We start from the raw sequence: 25,740 nt of genomic DNA on the forward strand, positions 1-25,740 counted from the left end.
ATCCAAGTACACAAAGAAGGTATAGTCTTATAGAATGAAGGATTTAAAGTGTTAAAAATGGAGTTAAATCTTACGATGCAAAGAAATTTTATTTGCTTCTATAAATGGTCATTCAACCTAAGTTCAAGGTTCTAATGTTTCAAAAATATGATGGAATTAAATGTCCTAAAACACATTTAGCTCAATACTATCACAAAATGATTGGATATGCCTATAATAGAAAATTCCTCATTCATGTTTTTCAAGTAAATTTGATTAGGACAGCAGTGGATTGGTATTATAAGTCAGAAGGTGGTCAGATTCACACTTGGAGAGATTTATCTTAGGCATTTTTAAGTAATACCAAATATGTTGAAAATGGTCCCAAACTGAATGATCCTTTAAAGCATGAAGAAGAGCCCTAATGAAAGCTATAAAATGTATGCTACTAAATGAAAAAAAATAGTATCGCAAGTACGACCACCTCTTACTAATAAGGAGATGAATTTTCTATTTGTGGATACCCTTCCTTCTTCTTATTACAATAAGTTAATCAGTAATGCCTCTTTAAAATTTATAGATTTATTATTTACTATAGGTAGAATCAAGGATAGGATAAAAAAAAAAAGAATTATGGATGCTAGTATAAAGATTCATAATGAAATGAACAGAGTAATTTTTGGTGAACCAGCCTACGAAATAATTATTGAAGGGCAAAGCTAAGGAAGCCTTCATGTGATACAAGAAAACCCTATAAATGCTCATATTCATTGGTCACCATATGGTAAAAGTCTGTCCTAACCTTTTTATGACTTGACACCTTATGCTAGTAACTTTTTTCAATAATGTTATCCTTATGCCTCAAGGTCTTTTTCTCAGACTCCTTCGTCATAGAGATTCACAAATCAAAAGATCAACCTAGGTTGCTCATAAAGTCGTAAAAGAAAAAAAAGTTAAAACATATCATTCACTTTCAATGTCTTATGTGAAGCTTTTCCCTTTGCTTGTCAATAGTCATATGATTTTCACCATTCCTGCAAAGCCTAGAAAGCCTTCTTACTTAAAGGGATATGATTTCAATGCTAAATATGAATACCATGATGGGGTTAAAAGACATTCGATAGAAAATTACACTACTTTCAAGGATACAATTCAGTCTTTGATCAATATAGATTTTACAAATTTAAAGAGCTAGTGGAGGGCTATGATGATTTAAAGTGGTGGAACTAAAGGTCAAGATTTTAAAGCCATACCTCAAGTAAGGGCATATTTTTTTGCTTGTATATCATTTTAAGAGCACTATAGATGATGTGAATTTTGAATTAACTTAATGTTTGCCTTGAATGAATAGATATAGTGTAACATATTGTCTCATGACTTTGTGAATGTTGTCATTTGTAGTTTTTTTTTTAAGTTTTAGACTTTTTAAGATTTTTTTTCTAAAAGAGAAATTGTAAAAAAAAAAATTGTTAAATTTGAACAAAGCCCACATAATTGATTTTCAAAGCAATAAAAGAAAAGAAAGTGTCTTGAAAAAGAAAAAGTGAGAAAAATTCCTTTTAAGTGACAAGATTTTCAAAAAGATTGGTAATTACTATTAGAAATGAAATCACTAAGTACCTACACCCTTTTTGAATACTCTTATGTTCCAAATCATTCTAATAGTTTCACTTATTAACCATAACCTTTTTAAAGGACATGAATTTGAATTCTTGAGCCTTGTCTTCACTCGACTATATTGTCATATAAAATAGTGATATTTTTCTCTTAGACAATGAACAATGAGACAATTAATTTGAAAAACTAAGGAAAAGACTTTTTTGGATTTCTTGAAAATCAAGCACATATGACATTTCTTTTAAGAATCGGATATTGGTAATTTGATGAGTCAAGATTGTTCTACAACCCTAATTATGCCAAAAGCAAAATCACCCAAAGTTTATCAAACCTTGTTGTGAACACACAAAGGCTCAATTCTTACCCTATCTTATCTCATGTTATGGGGGTAAATTGATAAAAGAGCAAAATCACTCATTACCTTTAAGACAACTTGATTTGTGCCACAATCCTCTTTTTTGTTGAATGACACAAACCATTTGAGACCCATTGTGAGCTTATCAACATGATAGGGCATTTTCTATGAACTATGTTCAGCAAAGTCAATTGATGTTTAAGTTATAAGGGCATGTAATGTAAAAAAAAATAAAATAAAAGAATAAAAGAAAATAAATAAACAAATAATGATTGTGACATCATGCATTTGAAAAATTAAAATAAATCTAAGCAAAGACTTGACGAGCCTGAAAAGAAAAAAAGGAAAAAAAAGAAAAAAAAAAAAACAACGAAATTCTTTGAAAGAAACTATGAAGAAAAACAAAGAACTCTTTGAAAAGCCTTTCTTTTAAATTCATTTTTTTAAAAGAAATTGCTTTTTAACTTAGATGATCGTGCTTGAGATGACAAATGGCCATCTTTCATTATTTTTTTACAAATAATAAAATTATTCCCTTGCTACCTTTTGAGCCTGATGAATTCTTTCCAAATGAACATTAACCAAGGATTACCTTATATGTTGGGGGACAGAGAAGGGACAAATTCAAGAATCACACATGGTGAGATCATATTCTAGATATAAGGAAATTGCTTGACAAGCTAAGGGGTAAATGCCTAATAAAATGAGCTCCTAAAAATTTTTGAACTCATAAAATTAGATGTGGATATGTGTAAAAAAAAGTAAAGAAAAAAATAGAAAGAAAATACAAGAAAAAAAACAAAGCAAACATAACCAAAAGAAAAAGAAAAGTAATTAAATAGTAAGTGTGGAAAAAGGAAAAGAAAGAAATCCCAAAAAGAATCCTATATATAGGTGAAATGATTCTTGATTTAATCACTCTTAAATACATTTTAGGATTATTTGTCTTTTTCTTTGATAACCCTAAATTTTGGCCTACATTATATCCTCAAAAAGTTCATATTGGATCAAGCATGAATGTTTAAATTGAGAAGCTTTTCTCTGAGAAATTGTCATAAAACTTGTGAATTCTTTGCTCTATTTCATTACCAAGATACTCATTTGATTTGTCAACTCATTTTGGGATGAAATTAGAATTCTAAAGTGCATGGTAAAATGATTAAGAAAAAGACAAAAAGAAAAAAAAATGGGGCTTTAGGGTGAAAACCCCAAAAGGGGCAGTCTAGAGCAAGGTTGAAAGCCATGAAACCAATCATGTACATAAGAAATAAGAGTAGCCAGTTTGAAGCCATTCTAGATTTTTGAAAGATCTAAGAAGGTTGATGCACTAGAAGTTTGAAATCCATCGAGGGGTCAATTTTTAAAATGTGAGCTTTTTTTTCTCATTCTTAAAAGACCTTTCAAAATTTTGAGCCCACCACAGTTAACCTTAACATTAATCAAAATGCCACATTTGAAAACCAAAAAGAGTGTTGAAATGTTTGGCTTTCAAAGGATTTTTGCTTTTAGAAAAATTTATGTCTCATTTGTGAGCTTAAATGAAAAGTATACATCTCTTTTGTTCCCTTAAAATGGTGAACCTTTCTTGAATAAGCTAAAACTTTGACATGCTAAGCCGTTCAATCCATTGTCACATCTTTCATTTCTAATAAGTGACACCCTTTCAAAATGCTCTAAAGTCACATTTGCTTGGATATTTCATTGTTTATGACTATAGAAATGTAATTATATAAGGCAATTTTATTGATCATTTTGAAAATTTTTGAATGATTAATACACATTTTAGTGAAAAATAAGAAAACTGTGTTTGGGTGTAAAAAAAATTCTCGAATTGTGAGAACCTTCAGACTGGTTTGGATTCAAAAAAGAAAAATGTTTTCATTGAAGAATTAAGAAAAAGAAAAAAAGATTTTTTAGAAAGAATGTGGTGGTTTATCCTCTTAATTTTATGATCAAGTACAAAATACGTGTTGCATGTTGTGTGAAAATGGAAATCATTAGGAACACATGTTGAAAAATGAAAGAAAAATTGATAGAGCATGTTTGAAAGCAAATAAAGCAAAAATTGGTGAAGAGATGAGATTGAAACAAATGAAAGGATTGGAAAAGGGTAAAGTGGAATCCTTTTGGAAAGAAGTTGGAAGACTTGATTTGAATAACAACAGGGAATAAATAGAATTGTGAAGGAAAAAATTTTGAAGAAAGGTATTTTTAGCATTTGCATCTTTTAACGTACATCTGCATTACCATCATTATACATTGGTGTTTACATCTATGTTTAGGCATATGCATCCTAAAAGTTTTTATATTTGCATTAGGGCATCTGCATCTTAAAAGTCTTTATATTTGCATTAGAACTTTTGAAATGAAATTTTGTAGTTGCAAGTAGCATTCACATTATTAAAAAAAAATTTGAATTTACAAATTTGCATTTGCACCTTTGGGGCATTTGTAACATGCATGAACATTCACATTTGTATTGCTAAAGGGCATTTGCATGTGAAAATTTTGTAATTGCATCTTTGTCCAATATATTTGTGTCATGAAAAAATTTACATTTACATCATTGCAGGGGCATTTACATGAAAAATTATTGATATTTGCATTACAGGGATAAATTGGGTGTCCATATCTTTGTCAGGTATGTTTGCATTATGGAAAATTATTTGCTTTGAAATCATAAGAAAAAAATTTTGCACTTATGATCACCTGCATTGGTGTAGAGATATTTACATTTTTACCATCTATTTAGGGATTAGACATTTGTGTCATAACTTTACTTGTCAATTTTGCAAATAGTAAAAAAAAAAATAAAGAAGAGAAAAAAAAGAAAAAGTCTGTCAAGAAAAAAGAAAGAAAGAAAGTTTGTCAAAAAAGAGAAGAGAAAAATGAAAGAAAAAATAGCAAAATAAAACAAAAAGAAAGAAAGAAGTCTTTCATGAAAAATGAGACACAAATAAGAAAAAAGACAATAGTTTGACAAGAAACCAACATGTCAAAAGGGTTTGAAGAGATGAAAGAGAAAGATTTGCAAAAAACAAATAGGTTGTTAAAACAATGATTGAAAACGATAAGATACAATGCAAGATAAGATTTAAGCCTAGTTTAGTTGGCACTTAGATTTTAAGCCCAATTTAACTAGTATTTATATTTTAAGCCTAGTTTAACTGGCACACAAATTTAAGCCCAACTTAGCTGGCACTCAAATTTTAAGCTCAGTTTAACTAGCACACAAATTTTCACCAAGTTTAGCTAGCACTTAGATTTTAAGCCCAATTTAGCTGGCACACGGATTTAAGCCAAGTTTAGTTGGCACATAGATTTTAAGACCAATTTGGCTATCACACAAATTTGAACCCAATTTAGCTTGTACTTTGATTTAAGCTTAGTTTAGTTGGCACCCAACCCAAAGTAACTATCACTTAAATTTTAAGCTTAGTTTAGCTGGCATTTTAAGTCCAGTTTAGTTGGCACCTAGATTTTAAGCCTAATAAAATTCACACCAGTTAAGAAAAATATTGTGATTAAGTTTTCTTCAAGATTACTTGATAATGATATCTGAATTAATTTGCATCTTTACTTGGTGATGATATCTGAGTATTCATGTTTGCATATCATTAAAGTTTTCTCAATGGTGATATCTGAGTAATTATGTTTGATTATCATTTGTATATTCACTCGATGGTGATGACCGAGTTCTTTTCAGTGATGATACCCAAAATTTCAAAAGGTCTTAAAATTTTGAATGTTTTATTTCAAAAAAAGATTGTAAGCTCTTAAGTTAGAATATTTTAAATTTTAAAGTTTCAAGGCCTTTTTTAAAGAAGCATCTGTAGATGTCAAGATTTGTAAGTTCTCTAGGTAGAATATTTTAAATCTTAAAGTTTCAAGGCCTCCTTTTAAAGGAGCATTTATAGATGTCAAGATTTGGAAGATTTTTGGGCATTATCTCTAAATCTTTTAGGTATGATTTGTAAGATCTTCAGCATGATCTCTTGTTATTTTCAAAAGTTGTTGATTTTTTTTTCTTAAAAAGGTTTTTAATTTTGTTTTCAAATGCACAAATTTATTAATTAAAAAATAAATAAAAACCAAAAACAAAACTAAATTAAAAAAAAAATTGAAGAATCTTTGAATTGACTCCAAACAAAATTGTTGTCATGTCTTTGCCCTATTTTTTATTCTTAGAGACAAGCAAAAAAGGGTAGCTATAAAGACCAAATTTGTCTGGGCTCCCTTAGTTGATCCTAATTGCATTTGATGGGCCTGAGCCCATTGCTTTTATTTTTATTTTTACTTTTATTTTATTATTTGGTTTTATAATTAAATATTAAAATACAATAACAATTAATAAAATATTTAATTAATTAAACAAAAAATGAAAAAATGATGAAAAAGAAGCATAAATTAGAGGTGCCACCCATTTCTTTGTAGCCATTGCCCCTACACCAATCACACCTAATTACTCTGCACATTGCCACCTATTTCTCGTGCACCATACCCTAAACCAACCTGCCTCTGCACTTATATCCCCTTATCAAATAGCCTTGCCTACACAAAGCATGTTTGCACCTACACCAAAACTTGCCTTTTCACAAAAACCAAACCTATAACCCACCTCGACTTAAGCCTCACCTTTACCAGCTTCGTACCCATGCCCTGTGCCTTCACAACAGCAAGCACCAAGCCCTTCACAACCCAAGCACCATTAGTCCTACTTACCATCAATCTCTACCACCACACTACCACTGCCGCTACCATTCAACATATAACCTAAAAGAAACATAAAAAAAACCATTCCTAACCCCTAGAACCATCTGGTTGGAAAACCAAAAAACACACACAAAAATAAAAAAGGGCAACAAAAAACAATATCATCACACAACCCCTAGGAGTAGGGTACACAGTGCTGACACAAAACAAGAAAAAATAGAACATAAAAAAATAAATGGTAAAGAACCACGTGGCTCTCTATGGCTTATGGCGATGTGACTTTTTGAGACAATTCGATCCATTGAAAATGAAGAACGAGAGGAATGGAACAAAACAGTTTGGTTTAGGATAGATCAGATAATGAATGAGGAATTTTTGGGGTTTCGAAGTTTTTGGCTTTTGGCTTAGATCTGAAATTTTTGGGTTGTTTTAGAAAAAACAAGAATGAATATGTGAACATGATGAAGAGAGGAAGTCATGACTCAAATTTAGAAAGGAAAGCCACTAGTAGGTAAAGGCACTAGCAATAGGGCAAGATAGCGAATACGGTAATGTACCGTCAGAAACTAGGCATTTGTGAGGGGTTCTTTTTTTTTAAGAAAAAGATTTTTTTTTAAATGGAGAATGAAATGAATTTTTTTTTTTAAATTGAGATTTATACTTGGTTAAAAAAAAAAAAAGGAAAGAGAGGGTTGATCGGGTCAAACTCGACCCAAGACCTAAATCTAACTGAACTAAACTTGACCGGCCTAACTTGTGACTCAGCTTCTCCAAACCTAACATGCTTACTTGATTTGGCCCACCTACTCAACCTAAGCCTAATTCAAATCCACCAAAATGGGTTCCTTTTTTATTTTAGATCATATTGGGTTTAAGCCCAATAGACTCTATTTTGGGTATATTTTCTTTTCATTTTTTTATTGTATTATTGCATGCATTTAGTTAATGTTGTATACTATTAAAAGTAACTTGTTTATGGATGATTGAGGTTAATAAAATTTTTTTTATAAATCCTTAAATAAAAGTAAATTGAAATGATTTTGCACTTTTCAAATGTATTTTGAAAAAGATATTTTAAGAATAAAATAGAATAATATTTATACATAATAATTTTTTTTAAATGATTTTGAAAACCTTGACCAGATGTTAGAAGGAATTCAAAAATCGTATTTTAAAATATTAATTCTGCTTAAATGTTAGGAAATTAAAAAAATAATAAAATTAATTAATTTAATTTGATTTAAAATATAAAATAAAAATTTTCACAAGCAAATAGAATAACAAATAAAATTTAATTTTTAGAAAAAAAATGGTAAAATGCAAATAAGAATAAAATATATATAAAAATTGACTAAATTGGTTGCTCTAATTTTTAGCTTTTATTTGCATAATTTATTTGCTTTATGTTGTATCAACATAAAACTATTAAGGAAAAAAGGGAATTATGAATACTAAACTTGCTTTGAAATTCCACATAGATGTTGGGGATAATTGAAGAAGTTTGTGTTATTGATCTATCTCATTTTTCTCATAAGGAAATTTCCAAAATCATAAAACCCTTAAAACCATAAATCCTAAATACTCAAAACCCTAAACCTTCAAAACCTCAAATCCTAAAACCTTAAAATCCCAAAACCAAAATCCTAAAACCCAAAACTTTAAAGTCTTAAAACCTTCAAATAAGACACTAAATTTAACCCAAAACCTAAATTTGACTTGCAACCCCAAATCATCACTTGAAAATCATTTAAACCTTAAAACCTTGACCTAAGCTCTACACAAAAGTATTAAAAATTCTAAGGATTCGAATGAAAATCTCATATGAAGTAGTCTGTCCCCGACTGCCGCCTAAAAGATAGGGTATTTAGGGAATTTTATTGCATTAAGTTTTTTTTATACTTTCTTAATCTGAATAATAACGAGATTAAACATAAGAATAAAAAAACATTAAAAATGAGATCTTAAATATAAATAATTACACATAAACTCAGCCTAGATGTTTAAAAGTCAAAGTGGTCTTCTTATATCTAAAGGCCTAATGTCAAATTGCATTTCATCATTATGTATAACATCTATTGGCATACATATATTTATTTATTATTGTTAGCACTCGTTTTGCATATTTATGCCTTTAATTATTGTTTGCTACTTGATATTACCATCATTAACTTTCTTGCATAAAACGTTTCAAAAAAATGCATACTTTTAGATTATGAAATTATAAAATAAAACTAAATTAACATCCAAAGGAAATAATTATTGGTATTTTGCCTAGATGTTAGAGAGTCACCAACAATTATCTTCTACAAAGAGTGTTATTTTTATTTTTAAAGAATGTTATAATAAATCTTAGACAAAAAGAACCTTTTCTAAATTCTACTTAAACATTGAAGAATTTTAAGATAATTCTTTATTCTAATGATTTTTGCAATATTCCAAATAAAGGACTAACTAAATCGATTTTCTTTTTTCAAAAATAAAGGGACTTATTATTAAATTTCAAATCAAAACCATTTTATCCAATCCCAAAGATAAAATGTGATTAATTGGTACCAATTTTCATAGGCACTGTGGGGGTGCTAATCTTTCTCCACGCGTAACCAACTTTTGAACCTAATTTTATTTTTGTAGACCAAAATTATATTTATGATAAACTTTAAACTTGTTTTACCACTTTATTAAAAAGATAAACTTTTTAGTGGCCAATCACACTCTAAAAAATATTAGTAGCGGCTCCTTCATTTTTTCTCAATTTTAAAGTTTTAAACATCTAGCGATCCCAAAGCCGTCATAACACTAATATTGCTTCTTTTATTCATCTCTTAGAATAATCTTTGACATATTTATTTGTAAAAACTTATCAAAAGATGTGACTTGTTAATTATGTTGCTTTGTTCAACTGATTTGTTTTTTTGCATTGAGTTCATTTCTTTAGGAAAGTAATAGATGTTATTTGTAACTTTTTACAAGTGAAAGAGCATCTTTGGAAAGTTAAAACTCATTTGAAATGAAACTAGCCATTATAACCAAAAGTTGTCAAATTTGAACTAGGGCATTCGAATGCCCTTAAAAAGGCATTTGTATCCCCCTTTTGTAATTTTGCTCTAGAAAACTTTTTCAAGTCATGGCATTCAAATGCTTTTACTATAAAATTATACCAAAGGATTTTCCAGATATGGCATTTAAATGCCACTAGTTAGACATCTGAATGTTACAATGTAAAATTGAAACATAAGCTATTTTACATTGAATTTGAATCCTAAAGCATTTACATTCGAATACCTTATATTGGAAGTGTCCCTAATTGATTTTCTTGTCTTAAAACATTTTCAAAGCTATTGTATAGCTTTTTAATCACTCATTTCTCAATTCATTGATTAATACGTCTTGTTTAATAAATTAACATTCATTTTTACTATATTTTGAAAATATTCCAACAAATTCTTTCTCTAAAAACCTTTAAAACCCTTAGCTTTCTCCATTTCCAATGAGCCCTCTATCTCAATTTCCTCTTGTTTTTATCTTTCTCTCAATTTTGCTCTTGTCTTTCTTTCTCTCTCTCTCTCTCTCAAGTTTTTGTAATTTATGGCATTTTGCTCATCAAAATTATGAAAATTTTTTTGTTCCTAACTCTTCCCGTTTCTTTTCCATTTTCTACTTAGAGTTTTAAGTTTAATTTTGCTAACTCTTTTGTAGGGTTTTGTATTTGGATTTGTCTTTTATTGCATTGCTAAGATTCAAATTACCATTTCAAGGTTTGTTTTTTCTATAGCTTTTGTTTTCCAAATAATTAAGGCTATAAAACTATCCAAGCAAACATTTTATTTGTTTGTTTTGGTCTTTTAGAAACATTTATGTCTAAGAATAACAATAGGAAAATTTTGTTTACCAATAATTAGGTTTAAGAGGTTCATTTAAAACATGATGCGAACATTCTTGAATGCCTTAATTGTTGGCTGCTAATGAATTATAAATGATTTGTACCTTTTATGTGTTGGTTCGTATATGGATTATTTAATGAATTGGGATTAAAGTTTTACTTGGTAGGGTTGATAGAAAAACAAAAATACAAAAAACTGGAAGAGGAGAAAAGTAGAAAAATGAAAAAAAAAAATTTATGTAAATTGGCATGCAAGGTTGGAAGCTAGAAAAGTTAAAAGAAAATGCGACTTTCTTTCCATCCATTATTTGGTATAATTGAAAAATGAAAAAAAAAAAAAAAAAGAAAATGAAAATTATAAGATTTTATCATTATAATTTTTTGTAGATTAAGATGAAAAGAAAAAAAAAATCTAAATATGATTGGCAATCTTTTAAATGTACAATAATTACTGACACCTCTTTCATTTTTTTTCTTCTTCTCTTTTCTTTCCTCTTTCAAATGATTTGTATTTATGAATAAATGTGTAAAATACTAATCTTTTTTTTTTTATTTTTCTTACTTATTGTTTCTTGTTAAGCACATTCAAAATTCGTTTCTTTTTATTTTTTCATTCAATCAAGCACACCTTAAATATTAGCTATTGAGATTTACATTTTAAAATATTGTTACTTATTTTTTATTAGAACAACTAATGATGTAGGAACACCATTCAATCTAAGCTTATTGAATTTATCCACACAAAAGCCCAAACTAATGAAAAGATAAATTCCCATAAGAATAATTCATCAAATTAAATAAAAGGCCCCAATTCAATTTTTTACAAAATCAATTTTTAAAAAAGTCAATCACATATTGAAAAGAATAATTGCTAAAGTTCGAGTCCACACCTTGATTATTGGATGCACCTTAGGTGTCATAATAATTGTTAAATTAAGGTCTTGCAATAATATTGATTCTAGCCCTTAAAAAGAACCCATTTAGCTTTTAAAATTTATGTCCATAATAATTTCTAATATTATAATTGTGTTACTAGAATTATAAATATATTTGTTCTTCTGACTTAGTTTCCCTATACTTATAAGGTTGTTTCAAGCTCATCTATAAAAAAGAGTTTTAATATTTTCATTTCGTCAAACACTTTAACTAGATTCTTCATTATTTTTGTGGTTACTTTCGTTAGCGGGCTTTATTTATTACCTATCCTCAATCTTTTTTCCTCGATCGGCAATGTTTTTTTCACTCTCCCCAAACTTGAGTCTAATTTCCCAAGTATGAAATTACAATGCAATCGAAACCTTAGTTTTTTTAATTCTAGCAAAGATAGTAGAAAAAAGAAAACTAGTATTATTTTAGATCTTTGAAATTTGGAATTTCTACCTAACATTAAGCAACTGTTGTTACTATATTTATTGGAGGATTTGGGGAATCTTGGTTAGTTTGGAATACATTTGATTTTAGATTTGGATGCTACTTTGGGTTATATCATAAACACCCACTATCTTTTTTTATGAAAATCTTGTTTGTTTTCCTCTTTTTAAAGAAGATATGTGGAGTGTTCGCGTGTTGTCATGTATTAAAATTTCTTTTTTTTTTGATATCTCTATTCATTGATTTTTTTTAAAATTTTTGTAAAATTTATGTAATTAAAAAAAAGATGAAATGTAAAAAAATCAAATGAAAATGACATGTGGATAACTAATTCAGTCTCATATTCTTATAAAACTTGTTTAATAAATTTTTTTATAACTAATTCGGTCTCATATTCTTATAAAACTTGTTTAATAAATTTGTTTAAAAAAAATTTGAAAAAAGTAAAAATAAATAAAAATAAAGAAATGGAAAAGGAAAAATAAAAAAATGAAAAAAATTCATAGAGTGTCACATAGACACCCCTATTGAGTTTAAAATATTAATTTTTTAAACTGTGTTTAAAATATATAAATATAAAATTTAATTAATAATAAAATATAATGTTATATATACCCTAAAATGAATTAGGCCAAATTATCCTAAATATGCTTGCGTCTTGATCTTATTTCTCATAAAAACTCGACCCATCTCAATCCAATATTTATTTTAAGAAACAAAAAACAAATTTTTCAATCGAATTTTTTATAAATTTATTTAAATTAAAAATAAAAAAGAAAAAATGGCAAAAAAGAAAAAGGAAGAAAAACAAAAAAAAAAGAAAGATACACAAGGTGTCACGTTGACACCTTGAATATGAGTGAAATAAAAGTCAAACTAAGTAGAATTTGTATAATTAATGGATGCCTTAATGGATTATTATATCTTAATTATTTATAAATATAGTATTTTTATCCTTAAAAAAAGGTTAAGAAAACAAAAATAAAGCATGAAATAAAGCATCTCCCACTTTTTAAAAATAAAATTTATAAAAAATATTTATTAAATATAAAAATTTTGACAAAAAAAAGAGTGACATGGCTTAAATTTTGGTAATGTACTACTTTTCATACAAGACCAAAATTTAAATTATAGATAATAATGCTAAATGGAATTGGCTATCATCTTAAATGTACAGTAACCAATAAAAGCTCCATCAATTCACACCTATTTCTTTAAGGTTCATTTGGATAGATAGTGAGATTAGTTTTGATGAGATTGGAAACAACTGTAGAGATGGGATTGATTATTATAGTTATGAGATTAAAACTAATGTGTTTAGATGTAAAAGGATTGGTGTATTTTATATATAATTCAAAATAAGCTAGGCCAAAATTATCCTAAAAATGCTTTTGTTGTGATCCCATTTCTCATAAAAACTCAACCCATCTCAATTTAATATTGATTTTAAAAAATAAAAATCATTTTTTCAATTGGTTTTTTTAACAAATTTATTTAAATTAAAAATAAAAAAAAGTTGGCCAAAAAGAAAAAGGAAGAAAAAAAAAAGATACGTAAGGTCATGTTGACACCTTGAATAAAGGTGAAATAAAGGTAAAAATAAATAGAATTTGTATAAGTGATGAATGAGTTCATGGATTAAATATAGTATTTTTAATTCTTAAAAAGGCTAAAAAAAGCTTAATATAAATTGGATCTAGGGGTGTAATCGATCGAGTTTGAGCCGATACAATATTAAGCTTGAGCTCGAACTTAATTCGAAATTCGAGGCTCAAAACTCGGCTCGAACTTGATTAAGTTTTATTTTTTTAGCTCAAGCTTGACTCGATATAGAAATTGAACAACTCAAGCTCATTCAATTAAGCTTGATTAATATGTAAAAATAAGTTTAATTCTTATATTCAATAAAAGATCAATTGTTTGTGCTTGAACTCAAGCTTGAGTTTGAGATAGTTTATTAATTAAAATAATTAAAATATAAAAGCTCGATTAGGCTTGCGAGCTACTCAAGCTGGGTATAAGAATGCTCAAATTCGGTTTGATCAATAAATCGAGCTACTCGAGCTTGAGCTTGACTCGATAATAATTGAGTTGAATTTCAGTTTTATTCGAATTAAACCCGAGTAGCTTGCGAGTATTAATGTATCATTTACACCCCTAATTAGGTCTCACTTTTTAAATATATAAAAAGTATTTAGCAAATATAAGAATTTTGGGAAAAAAAAAGAGTGACATGGCTTAAATTTTGATAATGTACTGTTCATCCATGCAAGAGAAAAATTTAAGTTATAGATGATAATGCTAAATGAATTGGCTACCATCTTAAATGTGCAATAACCGATAAAAACTCTATTAATTTGCACTTATTTTTTTAGAGTTCATTTGGATGGACAATAAAATTAGTTTCGATGAGAATGAAAATAATTATAGAGGTAAAATTTGTTACTATAACAGTGGGATTAAAATTAATGTGTTTGGATGCAAAAGTAACGATATCGATGAGGTGAAATGTAATGAGAAGAAAAAAACTACTATTAAAGACATTAAATTAAAATTTATATATAACAAGAATTTTAAATTATTTAATATGTATAAAATTTATTTATCCTATAAAATTTATCAATAAATAACAAATTTTATTTAAATTATTTATTAATACATTAAATAATAAAAATTATTTATTAAATTAAATTAACAAAATTTTTTAATTTTTTAAATAAAAATAAAAAATAAGTTATAGGGATGTTTTGGTATAATAATAAAATTTAAAAGATTAAAAAAAAAGTCACCAGCCAATCACTAACTGGACCAAAAATAACCAATTGATGACTGGCCATTTTCCCATCTCATCGTGCATCAATTTGGATGCAAAAGCTATAATTGGCACACATTTTCTTTTTTTCTTTTTTTGGTAAGAAAAAATCCTGGGATAGATAGGTTGCTCAGTCCCCCAGGTCAGGGTAAGATGTGTCACCTGACAACTTAAAATAGGTGGCTACAGGTCATGCATTCAAGATGACTCTTACAAATGGTCACCGGCAAGACTCGAACCCAAAACCTCTTCGTCGAGGAAGATGAACCTAATCAATTGAACCAACCACTTGTTAGTAATTGGCACACATTTTCATTGCAACTCAAGTGTGTAGTTAAACTTTAATCATTTAATTTTAAGAATTTTATTGGCAATTATACTTTTTTTTTTTTTTGTAGAAGCTTCTGATGTTGAAAGTAAGATAAGGATTTTGCCAATAATAATAGTAACTAGAAAAAATACCTATGTATTGTTGTGGGTAAAATTTTTTTATTTTGTTATCTCTATTTATCATTTTTTTATAAAATTGATCTAATTAAAAAACAAACGAGAATGATATATGGATACCTTAATTGGTCTCCTTTTTTTTATATAAATTTATCCAATAAAAAATAAATAAAAAAAATAAAAAAAGAAAAAAAAGAAAAAGGAAAAATAAAAAAATTAAAATTGATAAAAAATGCTTACATAGGGTGTCACATTAAATTCTATAAAATGAGTTGAAGATACTAATTTATTTATTTAGATAAAAATAACTTTATTAATATAATACATATATTTGTATAAAATTAAATAAATTATAAATTTATATATATATATATATATATCTTGAAATAGCTTAAAACAAACCATCTTAAATATGTTTTCTACTCAAACTCATTTTAAAAAAAAAAAAATTTAGTCCATCTCAAGGTATATTATTTGAAAATAAAATGACCAATTATCTACTCAACCCAGCTTAAGGTAAAATATTATAAAAATATATAAATATTTTAAAAAAAAGAAAAATAAATAAAAGGAGGGGTCTGCTGCTGTTACTGTTGAAAAGAAGGGAAATTGAAGAAATTGAAAGATTTCTTTTTGTTTTTTGTTAAAGATATTTTTGTATCCAAGATCAAGGTTTTTTTTATTATATCTCAGTTCAAATTTAGTGCACTCAACAAACTTCTGTCTATTGTGAATCACTCAACAAACTTTTGTCATAAAATGAAGTATACTTTTGTTAAAGTCTTAGCTTTGTATTTTCTTTTTGTCTTCTTTTTATGCTTTGACTTCATCCAACATTTGGATTAAACAATCACCAAGTCTTACCTTAAATAAAAGAATAAGTTCAGATAAACTAAATTAATTTGATAAATCAATCTCAAAGAACTAACAAGTCTTAGCTTGGATAAGGCGAGCTTGATCGAATTTAACCAATTAACTTAAGAATTCATTAAATTAACTTAAGAATCTGAATTAACTCAAGTCTTAGCTCACTTTACTTTGACTGTCAACCTATTTCTCAAAATTAATTATAAGGACTTAGATCAAACATTTCATTAACTTGACTATTAGTGTGGCATGTTGCCTTATACTTCACCTTTTATTTTTCAAGTATGAGCTTAGCCATTGCCTGAGCTATGATCTTTCATGATAAATATAGTCAAAGTGCAGACTTTATTCAATTAAACTTTTCAAAGTTACAAAGTGTGAGCTCATTGGCTTTACATCTTTTTACTAGTAGTAAATTTTAAGATTTTTCGCATTTCATGTCCTCGAAAATGGGATTACCATTCATATCTTATAACCTATAGGTCATGTCATAGACGACCTCTTTGACAATGTAGAGCCCCTCACAGTTTAAGGCTAACTTCCCACCTTGGTTATCTACTTCTGAAGCTTCTATTTTCTAAGTACTAGGTTACCTTTCTTTATGTTCTTTCATCAAACTTTTTTATTGTAGTAGTTAGATACTTTCCATTAGTAGGCTGCTATTTTGGTTAGAGCTATATCTCTTTGTTTTTCTGTCAAATCAAGACTAGCTCTTAGGGTTTTCCCATTCTTTTCTTTAAATTTGAAGTCAACTTGAAGGCTTGGGAAATTGATCTCTACAAGCACCATGGCCTCTGTTTCAAATGTCAGATTAAAAGAAGTCTTTATTATGGGGACTCTTATGATCATCCTCAAAGCCTCTATTTAAAACTCACCGACCAATCATTAACCGGACCAAAAATAACTAACCAATTGATGACTGGCCATTTTCCCATCTCATTGTGCATTCATTTGGATGCAAAAGCTATAATTGGCACATATTTTCATTGCAACTGTTATTGGCACTATATTGCAATACAAGTGTGCACTTAAACCTTAATCATTTAATTTTAAGAATTTTATTAGCAGTTATACTTTCTTTTTGGCAGAAGCTTTTGATGTTGAAAGTAAAATAAAGATTTTGCCAATAATAATAGTAACTAGAAAAAATACCCACGTATTGTTGTGGGTAAAATTTTTTTTATTTTGCTATCTTTAATCACCATATATTTTTTTTTATAAAATTAATCTAATTAAAGAAAAGTTAAAAAAAATGAAAGATTAGAAAACAAACGAGAATGATATATGGATATCTTAATTGGTCTCTCTTTTTTTTTTATATAAATTTATCCAATAAAAAATAAATACTAAAAATAAAAAAAAATGAAAAAATGAAAGAGAAAAAAATAAAAAAATTAAAATTGAGAAAAAAAGCTTATTGAAGATGTTACCTTGACATTCCATATTGAGTTTAAAATATTAATTTATTAATTTAAATAAAATAATTTTATTAATATAATGCATATATTTGTATAAAATTAAATAAATAATAAAATATAAATTTTAATATATATCTTGAAATAACTAAAAAAAAAACATTTTAAATATGTTTTTGATATGAACTCATTTCTTTTTAAAAAATTTAGTCCATTTTAAAGTATATTATTTGAAAGCAAAATGACCAATTATCTACTCAACCCAACTTAAGATAAAATATTATAAAATATTTAAATATTTAAAAAAAAATAAAAAAATGATAAAAAAAGAAAAAAAAAGATTAAAAGGAAGAAAAAACTTGATACATCACATACCCTTGATGCTAGTAAGACAAAAAAGTATCTAAAATCTTAAAAAAAATATTTTTTAAGTATAAAAAAGAAAAAAAATAATAAAGCAAACGTGCGACATTTCCTTAATATTAAATGAATGCCATAAAAAATAAATTTTCAATTTAAAAAAAGTAAAAAAAAGAAAAAAATATAAATAAAGTTTGATGAAAAATGGGTCCCGCTTTAAAAGATAAATTTTATAAAAAATATTTATTAAATATTAAAAAAAATTTTAAAAAAGAAAAAAAATAAAAAGAACAAAAAAATAAAAAAGCATAAAAAATAAAAAATAATGGACACTTGATTTTGGTCATATGCTGTTTATTAGTACATGATCAAAATTTAAGTAATGGATTATTATTATTATTATTATTTTAGAGTATTGTTTCCCGCCATTTTCAGAAGGAAGGTAAAGATTTTCCCGCCAAAAGCAGCGGCAAAAGTGGAAAACCATCCCATCCTTTTGCTATTTGCCATTTTCCAGACAGTGTGAGAGAAAAAAGTGTGTAAAACAAGAAAGAAAGAAAGGAAAAAGGAAAAATGAGTGGGCAAACTCGAAAGTTGATTCAGAAGAAATTGAAGATAAGAGGATACAGCCTAAAGATGGATGGTCTTGAGGAGATTCTTTCCTTTGTTAATCGATTCCAAGATGCCGAAGATGAGGCCATGGATCTTCTCCTCGACCAGCTCGATCATCAATCCTGTAATTTTTACGATTTCTCTTTTTTTTTTTGGTTTTTTTTTGTTTTTGGGTATTTATCTGGGTAATTGGATTTTTTTTTTAATTGGAAGCAGTGAAATCTTCCATAATCGACAAGGAGGCCGTGCACGGAGTAATCAGTCTTCTATTGGAAGCAGAAGCAGCTGAGGAGGAATCCCCTACTTCTTCTCGTTCTTCTATTCGCGTGGTTGATGCCTTTCTGGTCCCCAAATTTCGATACGATCCCATCAAGAAGCATTTCTTTCAGTATGTAAAATGCCTTACTCATATTTCTTTTCTTCTGCAAACTATTATTATACAATTTGAATTCTAATGTTTGTTTGATATTTATAGACATGCTGGTAGTCTACCCATCCATGGAGAGGCTATTGCAAAAGCAGCTCTCTATAGAGATAGATTTCTGTTGCTGTTCCAGAGGGTTTCCCGTGATCAACATTTTATTAAACCCGCATTTGATACCGATGATGAAACCTCTCAAAGCTGTCAGGTGTGCTTCCCTTCTCTTTCCGTATATGCATGAAATGAAATGTTGTTCAATTTCAAGTTTTATATGGTCTAAAAACTGAAGTTTTATTAAACAAAACTATGTTGTTGGACAGCTATCGCCAATACAGTCTCTGGTTGGGCAAAGAGGGAGGAGATGGGTGATGGGTGTCATCTCACAGTTGGAGGATGGTCATTTTTACTTGGAAGACCTTACTGCTGCTGTTGAAATTGACTTCTCCAAAGCAATATCCTTTTACTTAATTGCCTATACATCTGCTCATAGATTGACTCTATTTCTTTAAATTTTCTTCCGCTTCATAACAACTAAACGTGGAGAATATCATTGACTCTATTTCTTTAAATTTTCTTCCGCTTCATAACAACTAAACGTGGAGAATATCATTGTTTAGTCGAAGCAAAGTGAAATACAGAAAATTATTGCTTTCTTTGACAGTCAATACAAAATAACTACAGGATTTTTCGCTGAGAACACCATAATTGTAGCAGAAGGTGAAATGCTTTCTGAGGGAATATTTCAGGTTGGTGTTATTTTTTAATTCTCCCTACACTTGCTATATTCACACTTTCCTTAGTTAGGCCTCCTGGGAAAATTTTCGTCTAAAACTTGTTTATGCTTTAAGTCTTCTTTTTTGACAAAGTTTATGTACACGGAGCAATATATTTTTGGGACGCATGATGTGCACCATGTAATAATATTCATTTGAACTATTTCATTGCTACTGCAATTCTATAAAGCAGCCAAAATAGGAAACTGCCAAAGTTGATTCAAATGAGTTGTAAACCATAAAGGGAATTTGGGAAGCATAATAATAGAAAGAAACAGTGAATGAAACTTTGAACTTGAAATTTTCAGATTTCCAGCTAACCTAGAAGTACCACAATCCTTGGATAGCCAAACAATTGGATAGCTTTTCTGGTTTATCCTTTTCTATTACACTCTGAGCAAGTAAATCAACACCCGATTGTTGCTGCTGCTGTAATAGTGAGTGATTGTAGCTTGTTTCTTTTGGTGTTTATTGAAAACATTGTTGCAAAAGATGTTGGATCTACTGAGATTGAACCTATATATAAACTCGAGCTCTAAAATCCCTATTTCAATGGTCATATCTACATTTCCTTTTGACCTGCAATAGTTTACAACTTTTATGATATCTTTTGAAGCAACTCATCAAGTTTAGCTTTCTAATGAACCTATTGGGCCCAAAACTACTTTTTTCTCCTTGATTTTGTTGAAGAGTTTCAACATTGGATTTTAATACATTGTTTGCAGTTGTTGTTCAAGAATCCATATCTTTGTTCAATTTCTGTTCAAGTTTCCCCTTGCAACATGCTGTTCTTGCAAATTATTACCATGGTTCTTGTCAAGAAGTTTTGTGCCATATATCTCTAGTAGTATAGGTCATTGCCTCCCTCGTATGAATTGGCCAACCTAACCTACTTATCTCTTTCAACTCCATACCACAATCTTTCTGCCAATCTAACTAGTTCTATCTTTGCAAATCTGATCCTCATGCATAATCCATATCATGTACTTTTAAATACTCTTAAATAGAATTAATCCAATTAGAAAACAACATAGATCTACTTTTCCTTCAAAATATGGAACCAAAATCTGGATCTTGGTGATATTCCATACTATGAAATTAACAACTAGTGACTAGGTTGACATTTTAGGTTTCTTAAAATCATGTGCTTTGAAATCAATGATCCCTTGATTGAATTAATTGTATATCGAAGGCCTTACAACTTTTTCTCTCCTAATAGTCTCGTGAACACCATATTGGTGATTTTGAAATTCTAAATCTGACTTCCTTTTGAGATTCATCCCACACGTAAGCTAAGCAATAGTTTTTATTGTATTTTATCTCCAGTAACATAACATGACCTTGGCAGCTCCTTGAATTTCAAGGTAGCTTACTTATATATTTTCCTTGTTCACAATTATAAAATCTATCCCATTGTCCAAGCGAGGCACATGGAATCTGTCACAAGATGGAAATGGCATGGAGAAACCTGAAGCATTGACACCAAATTGATGTAGAAGGGGAAGTAGGGTTTGCATCAAATTAAGAAACATCTGGTTGTCCGGTGGCAAGAGCTTCTTGTTTTACATTATTATTGGATTGGAGTAGTTAGCGGTTGATTTGTTTAGGAAGGAAGCTTGGTTTAGAGAGAGAAAGAGAAAGGGTTAAGCTAATCTGCTCTGTTTTGATATATGGTTGTTCTAGGGCTTAAAGGGAATGACTAGGGGCTGGTTTTAATATGAAATAGTGCCGAAAAAATAAAGAATAAGAAGATAAAGATCTAGGTGCTGCACCTAAGGCCCCAAAGGCTCCATGCATATGATTAGGAATTCCTTCCAAATTCTCAAAGAGGCCATAACGGCTGCAAGAGTTTCATAAGGTTTATTTATTGAGAGACTTTCTTATTCATAGATTTCTACTATTGTTTCCTGGAAAAAGTAGAACCAATTTCACTAAAATCATTAAGGAGGAGATAATAGTGGAAGTAAAAATTCCATAAACCCTTAGACTCAACTTCTGAGATAATTTCAAAAAAAAAAAAAAAATCTGATATTGAAAGAACAAGTTCACGAATCAGAGCTTAATTTTTCAAACTAAATTTTCTTAGTACCTGAGCAGAACAAGTGGAAGTCAAATTTTTAATTGTACTTTTTATGAGTATGAAACTGCAACTTTGTCACTAATATGTTTTTAAGGCTTACATAGTTGGTGGGGATAGTGTCTATTTTCAGTTTGACTATTCCTTTTTTTTGTGCCTAAAAGGATCTGTTGTGGCTTGCTATGCCAGTATCCATCTATAGTTTTATTTGAGACATGGAACGTTGGCAATGGAACCCTATTTTTAGAAGCTCAGTGCAGATATTGAAAGACATTGAACATCATGCCTCCCTAAGAAATTATGTATTAAGTTTAGTAAAGGCTTGTGAAATTTACATGGTTTCCACATTTATGTAGTTTGAAAATGTCTATTGAAATTTTTTTTTTCTGGTTGTGCTAACTTTACTTTGTGATGAAGGTAATTACATGTGGTTTTCCTCCCTTAGAGGACAGAGATAAATCACTCAAAGTATTTGCTGGGCATGACTTCTTTGGTGGTGGTACACTAACAAAAGAGGAGACAGTATCCCATATGTTTATTCCCTTTTTGATGTTCTTTTCTTGGAAAAAATGCATTACCATTCTTTGAAGTTTCTTGTAGTGCTTTGACATTGCTACAAACTGATAATAGTTTCCTATACCCCCTTAATAGCTCAGACTTGCAGATCTGGAAAAGCGAGCAGTGAATGACATGTTTGTCATACTGTCTGACATTTGGCTGGACAATGAACAGGTAATTCACGGGCTCTAGTTCTTTATATGTGATCTGTTTGCTCAATGAGTTGACATAATATATAATAATGTCTTGTTCATAGAGAAGGTTATGGAAAAGCTGGAGACTGTCCTTAATGGATTTGAGAGTGTGGAAATCGTTCCTTCCTTATTTGTTTTCATGGGAAACTTTTGTTCTCACCCCTGTAACCTCTCCTTTCATTCTTTCTCAAGTCTTAGGTGAGGGATAATTGAATTAAGTTATTCTTGTTATTTTGTATGGTTGTCATTTTTTGGAAAAAAATTGGCTGGAGAAATAACTTGCTATTTGATCTGCAGATTGCATTTTGGCAAATTAGGCCGAATGATTGAAGCCCATCCACGACTTAAAGAGCAGAGTCAATTTCTTTTCATTCCTGGTCCCGATGATGCAGGTGTGTTAAAGTATTGCCTCATAATATTTGCTTGCACCCTAAGAGAGTTGTATCTCTTTAGAATATGTTTGCTTTTGATAATTTCAGGTCCATCAACTGCTCTACCTCGGTGTGCTTTACCAAAATATCTAACTGAAGAGTTTCAGAAGCATGTTCCAAATGCCATATTTTCTAGTAATCCCTGCAGGTTAATCTTTGTAATCTCAGACCATTACTGCATGATAAGATAGGCTTAACGTTTTGTGGAGAGCTTCCTCTGAATCCGGACTTGGTATTTAAAATCATGTTCTGTGATTTCAAAAGTCAGTTAATAACAGAAGATGAGGGGTGATCTTTTAAGAGCTCACTTTTGCCCCTTAAAATATGGAATTAATGTGTCTTTGATGTCATAACTTGCAAATGCTGCTTATGGTTTGATGCAGAATAAAGTTCTACACCCAGGAAATTGTCTTCTTTCGTCAAGATCTGCTGTATAGGATGCGTCGTTCCTGTTTGATTCCCCCTTCTACCGAAGAAACAGATGATCCTTTCGAACATGTAACCTTTCCCCCCAAACCTTATAATTATTTGTGACTATTCTAATCATCACTTGTTCTTATGTTGTGATGAGGTTAATTGGTTGGGTTTCTTTTGTAGCTTGTTGCAACTATAACCCATCAAAGTCACCTCTGCCCACTCCCTCTCTTTGTACAACCTATTATTTGGAATTATGACCATTGTCTCCATCTATATCCAACTCCGCATACGGTAATTCTCTTGTCCCTCCACTTCTTTTGTTTCTTTTGGTTGCTTTCAGGCATTACGGAATGTTATATTGGAAAAAGGATGAAAATGGGCAGAAACTGAATGTAACTGAATAACCTTTTAGTTGTTGAGGAAGTTTTTTGTATGTGTTTCTCGTTGTATCTAGAAACTACCCTGGGTCAGTATTTATTAGCTCGCCTGATTGGACAGGGCAATAATTCATAGGATGCATATGGTAATCAATATTTTAAAAGCTGAACTAGTTTATAATGGATTCAATCTGAAGATCAGATTCATCCATCGCTGCTTTTACAATTCATATTGAGAGCAAAGATCTGATATTGTTTACTCCACCATTCCTTGCAGATCATTTTAGGAGATAGAAGTGAGCAGAAGGCATTCAAATACACCGGAATTACTTGCTTTAATCCGGGTTCCTTTGCAGAAGATAGCACATTTGTTGCATATCGGCCTTGCTCTCAAGAAGTTGAGTTTTCAGCCTTGTGAGTATCAAAAGTTTAAGGCTTCCATGCCCTCTAGCACGTAGATACCTGAACAAACGAAGAATGAAATGCCATAATTTCTCGTTGTCAATTGACAAAATTACTGTGATTAATTTATTAGTCTCATAGCACTTGCAAATTAACCTGTCAACTTTCCTCTTGTAGAGTATCTCCACAGTTTTGGTGGAATTATGTTAGCTTTTTTGCCAAAACAGAAGAACATTGCGTTATTTATTTTTAGTCAACCTTTGCAAGTAAATATTGTTCATGTTAGCCATTATATACTGTTTTATATGAACTTTGCTTCGTATTCATTATAGAAATCCTACTATGGATATAGATAATTTTATAACCTTTGTCATAACGATTTTTTGTTTCGGAGATTCAATTGTTAGATTTGATTGAAAATTTTTGGAGCTATTATCAATCTTTTTTGTAAGGTGTGATTGGTCACTTAAAATATTATTTTTTAGTAAAAATTTTAAAATTAATTAAGATTTATTAAAAAAAATTTAAGTTTATAAAATCAAGATTAGATTTTAAAGTATGATTATGAGTGAGGAAGTTATTAGCATTCTTATGTTGTTTGTTTGAAGAATGTTATCAATTAAACATATGCAATTTTATAATTTTGATAATACAATATTTTTTATTTAAGTTTAATTTCTTAAAATTTATTTTAAAAAATTTTCTTTGTTGTGAACTTAACATTATTATCAATATTTTGTATTTTATAAATTTTCTAATGTTTTGGTGAAATTTATAAAAAATTATTATTTAGAAAATATTTCGAAAAAATTATCATTTATAAAATTTTTGAAATCTTGATATTTTATTTATTTGTTTTAAAAAAGATTTTAGAAACATTTTGACTATTTTGTGAGTTTTCAAATTTTATTAAATAAATTTTAAGATTATCTTGATTTTTTAGTGAAATTTAAAAAATTTTGAACAAGTTTTAGGATTATTTTAATTTTTGACAAGATCTTAAACAAAAATAATTTTTTATAGTTAAAGGAATTAGTTAATCTTTATTATGATTATTTTAAAATTTTTATTATTTATTTTTTAATTATTTTTTTATTATAAAAAAATTTAAATTATTTCGACTCATCGGTAAAATTTAAATATTAATGTCTCGTTTATATTGAAAAAAATAAAATTCTTTTAATTTTTTATATATTTTTTAAAATTTATTCAAGATATCAATTATTATTATTATTTTATTATTGTTTTACATTGTTTAAATCAATATTTATTTTAACAAAAATAATTTTGGATTATCTTAACTCTACGATAAAATTTGAAAAATTATTTTTATTTATAATAATTAAAGAAAATTAAATTCTTTTAGTTTTCTTTAAAATTACATTTAAAAGATTCATTTAAACAATTTATTTTTTTATTATATTTATCATTTTTATAATTTATTATTTTTTAGCAAAAATTATTTTTTAAATTATCCCAATATTTTGGTGAAATTTAAATAATGCTTTTGTTTGTAATAAAATTTTATTTTTCTTAAATAGTTATTATTAATTATTTTTTTTGCATATTTTATTTTTAAGTCTTTATTTTAATTTTATTCTATTTATTTATTTTTAAAAGAATTATTACTAGTAATAATAATAATAATAATAATAATATCAT

At 28.5% G+C, this 25,740-nt stretch overlaps 1 protein-coding gene across 1 annotated transcript; it reads left to right on the forward strand.

Annotated features, from left to right (window-relative positions):
- Positions 1–18,316: 18,316 nt before the first annotated feature.
- DPB2 (DNA polymerase epsilon subunit B2) lies at positions 18,317–24,310 on the forward strand. Its single transcript, XM_089762313.1, has 13 exons — positions 18,317–18,552; positions 18,645–18,816; positions 18,904–19,057; positions 19,170–19,301; positions 19,518–19,595; positions 22,117–22,221; positions 22,351–22,431; positions 22,519–22,649; positions 22,749–22,843; positions 22,931–23,030; positions 23,266–23,380; positions 23,480–23,590; positions 23,954–24,310. Exons 1-13 carry the CDS (start codon positions 18,390–18,392, stop codon positions 24,092–24,094), a joined length of 1,578 nt encoding a protein of 525 aa, XP_089618439.1. The 5' UTR covers positions 18,317–18,389; the 3' UTR covers positions 24,095–24,310.
- The last annotated feature ends 1,430 nt before the right edge of the window (positions 24,311–25,740 follow it).

This window comes from Durio zibethinus, chromosome 6 (assembly GCF_047325235.1).
Source record: "Durio zibethinus cultivar Kanyao isolate XHJ-2024 chromosome 6, ASM4732523v1, whole genome shotgun sequence".
Taxonomy (NCBI): Eukaryota; Viridiplantae; Streptophyta; class Magnoliopsida; order Malvales; family Malvaceae; genus Durio; species Durio zibethinus.